At 45.8% G+C, this 7,049-nt stretch overlaps 1 protein-coding gene across 1 annotated transcript; it reads right to left on the bottom strand.

Moving 5' to 3' along the window:
- On the bottom strand, positions 1-2,230 carry LOC147880668 (uncharacterized). Its single transcript, XM_087370652.1, has 3 exons — positions 1,585-2,230; positions 1,212-1,491; positions 1-556 (listed from the first exon to the last, which is right to left on the bottom strand). The coding sequence occupies exons 1-3, from the start codon at positions 2,117-2,119 to the stop codon at positions 1-3; spliced, it is 1,371 nt and encodes a 456-aa protein (XP_087226778.1). The 5' UTR covers positions 2,120-2,230.
- Between the last annotated feature and the right edge of the window lie 4,819 nt (positions 2,231-7,049).

The following is a 7,049-nucleotide window of genomic DNA, read 5'->3' as shown; positions in this document are numbered from 1 at the left end:
CTAGGGCAGGACACAACGGCGTCCTCGAAAAAATAACCATCCATCATGTATGGCAGAATCACCAGGCTGGTTATCAAGCATAACCTTGTACCAATGAATCTGAATAAGAGGCTTGAAGATCTGCAACATCATGCGATTGAAGGTTGTTGGAATGAACTCATACTGTGCCTTCTTCGCCCAAAAGGCTGACTTCGGAATATCCGGCTCATGAATTTGGATCTGATGGTATGCACTTTTCAAATCAATTTTGGAGAACATCTTGGCCCCATTCACGTGTTCCAAAATGTAATCGATCCGCAGCACGGGAAACCGGCTCTTCATTGTTAGCTTATTGAGTCTGTAGTAATCCACACACATCCTGGCAGTAGAGACAAACTGTGAGAGGCATGCTGAATCTAAGCTGATGCCTCCCCAATGCTGCTCTTGACTGCGAGATGTAGGACTGCAGATGAATGTGGGACTTGTTGCTACATGCTGACTGCTGCGTGCCGCTTTTTCTCTCCACCATCGATCAGGATAAACGTGGTTGTCACCACTTGGTCGCAAAGAGATGCAGCTGTTTTTTTTTTTTTAATGATAATAATTTAGATAATTTCAAGAAATTTTTGAAAAGCTGGCTGGCAAACAAGACCTCTCTGATCCACCTAGTTGGGGAGCTAGATATCCCCGCAACACCAAACCAGGCAGCAGCAACAATTCCTCCGTCCCCACACTTTCCCTCAATAGTTCACAGCATCCTTTCCTCCTCACAGGAGTGCATTGTGAGCAGCCAGGAGTGGGCACTAGGAACAGCATAGCTGTGGGACAGCTGTGTATTCAAGTGGGCCGTAGCATAGATAAGTGCCATCATTAGGGGGAAGAGCTGCCAAATCAGGGACCCTCAGGTTTATAGCATTGCATCAAGTGCACTGGTCTCTCTTTGATGCTTATGGAAGAGAAAATTCACTACAAAGTTCAGAACAATCCGGCGGGTCAGTTCTGTTATGTGAAGCACGATAAGCACACTATTTGACGATGGTTGTAAGTGGGGCTTTTCAAGTACTCCCCGTTGTAAAATCCACCAGTATAATTTCATGAAAGGAAACGATACTGACAAAAGTACAATTGTACGAGTTAAAAATCAGCACAGGTACGAATGTCGTTACAAGGGCAACCTTTGGTCACCACATTTAATTCCAAGCTTAGTATGCTTTTCACAAACCCAAGCTAACCTTCCATTTGTTAGAGTCACCCTGTGGAGGCCAAAGTCTTTCTCCATATCCACACTCTTTCCCTTGAGCAAAAGATTGCAGGCATCACGGAGATCATTTTCCGTTACACGTTGGGAAGGCTTCACAATATCTGCAGTGCTAACATCCAGCCCATCAGCAAACGCACTCAGAATATGTGGCAATACTTTTCGTTGAAAAGCCTCATTATCCAAACCTAGCAGGGAGAATGACGGAATGAACACGGGAGTTGCAGGCAACAGAACAACAGCTGCAATCCGAGCTGCACAAGCAATGACCGTCAAGGCAGGTACAAGCACTGGAGCGATCCGTGTTAACCACTCATGCTGTATGAACACACCCGTGCCAGTCTAACCTTCAATTGCGTGTGGCCCTTTTGGAGATTCAACAGTTCGTCCAGCCAATCGTTTCATCTTTTGCCAGCAATGGTTTTCTTCCGTGAGATAAGGGTACTGGGGCAAACGGCCTTGGGCCAGTTGTAGGAGAATGTGGTTGGAACACCTCTTCAAAATTTCCTCACCCAATGCTGATGTTGTCTTCAAAATTTCATCTTTGAAATCTTTGAGGCCTTCACGAATCTCTCTCTGTCCATCAAACAGCTCCTGGAATTTCTTGTCGAAGTAGGACCTCTGATTCTTGAAGTGCCCGACATCTTGGTCAAATTCTGCCTCTGCAAACTCACTCACGCACTCCAAATCGATACTAAATTCCAGGGCAATATCCTGCAGCTTGCTCACTTTCTCATTCAATAGCGGCTCCACTTCATTTGCCAGCAAAAGATCTAAAACCGAATCCCCGCTGTGATCACTCCATGTGATGATACTCTGTGCCTTTGGCTTCAAACTCTTGCTTGATTTCTGAGAGAAGCTCAACTTCTCGGTTTCCATCATTTAATTCCTCTACTGCTTGCCTCTTTATCACCTTCTCCACAAGATCGACAGAAGGGCAACTTCTCTCCCTGCTTGGCAGATCGTAAAGATTTCATGCTTGACAAAGTCGACTATGTCTGCTGCATGTAAGGCTCGTTTCCTTGTGCTGATTCTGACCATTACGTCAATCCAGTCACGGTCTTGCCAAGAGGACTCCTGTCCCCCCAATTGGATAATAACATTTACCCTATTCTCAGTAAAAGAAATCCACCCATCCCCTACTTGGTAGCTGTTATTATTATATTTTCGATGGAGCTGTACCTGCAATCTTGTGAACATTCCGGTCGGAAGAAGAGTTCTCTTAACATCTCGTCATTCAAACCTTCTTCCCCGATGCAATCTTTCATACGGGTGTCCTGCAGGCCAAGTTACTTCCCTCTCTGTGAGCAGTGCTGGGACTAAGACCTGTGAGGGCGTGGAAGAGGAGTTCCCAAGCCCATTGTCCTCAATGGGATAGAGCAACTGAAGGTTGTAGAGATAGTGAATGAGTTTATTCACATCTTCACGCTTGCAGTTTTGCAATAGTCTTTCTTGAATATCTTCCATGGTCCAGATCCATCGAACTTTAACTTGGCCTTTCTTCTTTTTTTGGAGTTCATTTGGGGCGAGGGGCGATGAGGGTGCCCACGACCTTGCTCAAGAACCATTCCGGTTTCAGAACGATCATTTGGTCAGGTGTAGCAATGCCTTCTACATCGAAGTATAGCAACTCTCCCGTATCGTGCAAGATGACAAGAACTTCCTTCAATTTGTCTTCTTCTGGGAAGGGCAGACCGAGCCACAAGTGTTAAGGGCTCACGAGTGAGATCTGATAGTGCCCGCATGATTGTTGGAAACTTTACGACAACGTTGTTGCAGATGCGGGGGATCTGAGATCTTTGCGAGAGAAGATCATTCAGTGCGACCTTTAGTTGATTTTTGAAAGGTCTCAACTCCAAGGCATTACATGCATGCACACCAAATACCGGAGCACTTCCAAAGTCGATGTAATCTTTGTATTCATCTACGAACCTTCTTGTGCGTGACTTTGCAGTGTCAGACATGGTCTCCCCAGGCACCCTTGCACTGTCGGGAAAGAAGTTGAGAAGAAGAATGACTTTTGGCTTGACGTTGGGGCGGGTGTGTGAAGCCATGAAGCGCAGCCAGTAGTGAAGTTGGTCAGCCAGCACTTCCTGTGGCTCATCAACTTGAGGGGCTTGGCATACCACAAGGAACAAATCCTTGTCACTACCAGCTACAAAATAGTGATGAAAAACATGGAATTCTTTCTGTCCCCCAAGGTCGCAGAGTACCAGTTTCTTGTCTTTGAAGGAGAGGGTCGCCAATTCTATGCCGACGGTGAGACCGCTCGTTTGCAGCCAGGTTGGAGGCGCCATTCGTTGTGATGGTAACTGGAGGAGAACCACAGATGAAAAGCTTGGCACTGGTTGGTACAGCTAACTGATTGCCAACGAGCTGTGCAGGCAGCTGGGAGTTGTATTGCTTATTGGTGTCGAGGAGGGAGCGGGCGACACGACGAAGCTCCGTTGTGTGCCAATCATACTCGAGGGTCTCAAGATGATAGTTGCTATCCAAAGCGGCAATCAGACTTGTCTCCCACATGAGGCGAGCTTCAGGTTGAAAATTGCGGATTTCTTCAACGAAACGCAAGCCCAAACTCAACTTCTTCAGTCTACATGCGGAATTCTTCAAGGCACTTGCGAAGCTTGCGAGGCTTGCCCTGGTCGACTACTAAAGGCACCAAGTAGAGTGTCTCCAATTGGCAACGGTGATCCATGAGAGCTTGCGTGAGCGCTGCGAACCCCTCGAACGTGAATGAAGGGTTGACCAGCGAGAGAGTCTTGAATTTGCAGAGACTACGGACGAGAGCTTTCTCAAGAAATGCTTCTCCGGCCGGAATGTCGAATCGACCGTGGAACAGATGGAGCTCCTCGAGTTGGCAACAGAGGGCAAAATGGGCAAACTCTTTTTTCTGTAGGCTTCCGGTGGCACAACCGAGAAGATGTTGGCGATCGAGGCATACATCTTATGTAGAGTCAGGCTACAAAAAACCATCCGCTGCGTTTGCCACGGCGAGAAGTGGGATGTGATTGTTGGGACTCGTAAGAGCGGCTGCAAGCAAGCACGTAGGGGTGCGAGATCAAGGGGAAAACGAGCGGGCAACAAGAGTATACAAGGCTCACACGATCGCAGCATCGTCAACTCTCTCGGGCAACCATTTTAGTGTTTTGCCAATTTCATAGTCGATTGAGCACAATGGAATGCTCATATTATCTTTAGGTGACGCACACTTAGGACACCGCTTTCTTGTGATGTTATGGTTGGGTAGTTAAGTTTCCCACACATCAGCCCGCTCATAGTTTTGGTCATTTTCTATGATTAGACACACTTGATCCGGGACGTCTTGAGTGTCTGTTTCCACACAACATAAATGCGTCGATTTGGGCGTGGGAAAGAGCACCCGCATGGTTCATGCATATAAAAGAATTCGATGGCGATGGAGTTTAATGCACCCCGGTGGAAGGATGGGTCTTAACAATTTTCGCTAGACTCATTTCGGCATCTGGGTGCTGGAGGCAGCGGCAACCAGACGGTGTCAACAACCAATCGTCCAACCCTTGTCCAACCTTAATCGGGTTTTAATCGAGGTCCTCATGTTGACATTCCTCCTGCCACCAACGAGCACCGCATTTCCATGGCGTGGAAATAGTACCTGAGAGGAGAACTCGGGCAGAACGAATCTCTGGAGGCCTTCAGGGATCAATTAAGGCATTTTCCCGATTTTAATTTTATTAACAATGCTCAACAGAAATGTTTTTTCTTTTTTTAAAGGAACCATCAAAGATCGAACCAAGATGAAATTATGAAAGTCCATAAAAAATTTTACTCTTAAGGGGATTTATACTAAAATATGTAAATCTTGTCCGTTAAAATTAAAGGCAACCTTGAAAGCCAACCTATAATTTTCGATTTCAACCGAGAATTTTACAACTCCTCACGCCACCAACTTTGACTGCGGGGAGAGGCCATGAGTCGGCCTTTCCCTCATATGAAAGTGTTGCTCGCGACTTCCATATGAGGGAAAGGCCTCCCCATGGCCTCTCCCTACTACAAAGTAGCACCCCACGTGTGAGTTGGGGGAGGTGGCTAGACCACCACCTAATTAGGCCCTTTAGACACAAATGACCACTCGAGAGCCAATCAAGATGCCCCATGGGAGTGGATGGGCGCACCCACCTTCACACACAACAAAAATTTGGGTGATTTCCAAAGCCCATTGTAAGAGAACGTTCTTTCATGAGTGGGAATGCTACAAGATGAGCGGGCATTGGCATCGCATGGAAACTTGCTACCATTTGCATGATAAGCCAAACTTTAAGAAATCCTCATGACTCAAGCCTACAATCTAATGCAAAGAGCTTGCCTACAACCATTTCATTCGCCATGAGCATGTTGTTAGTGACAAGCCCCATAATGCGCATTTGGAGAGACGATTTCACATCACTAGAAAGGTAGGGCAATGCTTCATTTCGACGGCATGTGGGAGTCTGGTGGATTGCAAGCCTTGGCAAATTTCAGATTTCCCGCTGCTGTGGGCATGAGTGGGAATGGGCTCTAAGCAATTTCTTGGGAAGGCAACCCTAGCAGCCCAATTTTGGCCACCTGACCAATCAAATTCAAGTAGAGAATCACTTCTATCTTCTATGTTACTTACTTGGGAGATGCTAGGTGCCACTCAAAGGTTGTGCGATGTGGCACACAAAGGGTTGCACTCTTATAGTGATTTCTTGCACGCAACCTTGGCTGCAAGTAGAGGATCACTTCTATTATTTGGGAGATGCTAGGTGGTTGTATCGTGTGGCACACAAAGGGCTGATCTCTTCTCCTTGATGTTTCCTTGCCATGTGGGCAATCTTTGCTAGCCACCTTCTCACCATGGATCGGCTATCACAAAATCTCTTGGATTGTTTGCCTTCCTTCAAGGCACAAAATTCATAGGATTGCATTGCCAAGATAGCTACGTCAAACTGAGCATGATTATGCAAAAATAGTGTGTAGTATGACTTGCAAAAGGCTTTCAACCTTTGTTCGGGGAAAGAGACGAGCCATCAAGTATGTGATAAAACAAAAATGCGGCTTATGGAAAGATGTAGGAGTGCTACAATGGTGAGGATGACATTGATATATAGATAACATCATCGAATAAGGCCTCGGTGCTACGTAAAGTTTTGTGATTGTTGATCACCATATTACATTTTGTGATTCCCTTAACTTCTCCTCACACCTTCTATGGGCCCAACAACATTCTACTAGTCCACGAAGTCAATACTGAGCTTCAAAACAAACAATCATCATCATCCCCTTCTTGTTGTAATTCATGGATGAACACTGCTTCTCCACGCCTAACAAAGAGATCTTGAGTTGTGGCCAAAGGTCCATCAAGCTTCAGATTGTTTTGATGCACCGACAGAGGACTTGCTCCTATCCATTTTCATCTCTTTGCTCATCTGATGCTTCTCCTACGAATCGCATTAGCACAATGTTGACTTAAGTCCTCTAGCTCTCTTGCTTTGAATGTTTGCAAGCACCGCACCATGGTGGTTACATGGGAACAGTGTATCATACTTTCATCACAGTAGCGTTGCAAGGAGCATCCTCTCACTGTCTCCGATCCTTCCAAGAAATTGAACATGATCCCAACTTTTGCATTGCTATCCCATAAGATGTGATCTTTAGCAACATTATGCTACGCTTGACATTATATTTTATTGCTATGGATGCACCTACAAGAGATTTCTAAAAATGACATCATGCACCTACAAGAGATTCCTGAAAATAACATCAAAATATGTAGTTCTAACCAATGCATCAATCACAACATTGAAAGTGA

This window comes from Dipteris shenzhenensis, chromosome 32, assembly GCF_047967505.1.
Source record: "Dipteris shenzhenensis isolate YYH24624 ecotype China chromosome 32, Dip_SZ_1.0, whole genome shotgun sequence".
Taxonomy (NCBI): domain Eukaryota; kingdom Viridiplantae; phylum Streptophyta; class Polypodiopsida; order Gleicheniales; family Dipteridaceae; genus Dipteris; species Dipteris shenzhenensis.
This window is presented reverse-complemented; position numbering and strand designations above follow the sequence as displayed.

Coding starts and splice junctions, on each gene's coding strand:
- LOC147880668 (XM_087370652.1), bottom strand. CDS start 2,119: ATGATGGAAACCGAGAAGTTGAGCTTCTCTCAGAAATCAAGCAAGAGT. Junction 1,492..1,584: donor AGGGCCACACGCAATTGAAG/GTTAGACTGGCA, acceptor TTGCTTGTGCAG/CTCGGATTGCAGCTGTTGTT. Junction 557..1,211: donor GTGACTCTAACAAATGGAAG/GTTAGCTTGGGT, acceptor AAAAAAAAACAG/CTGCATCTCTTTGCGACCAA.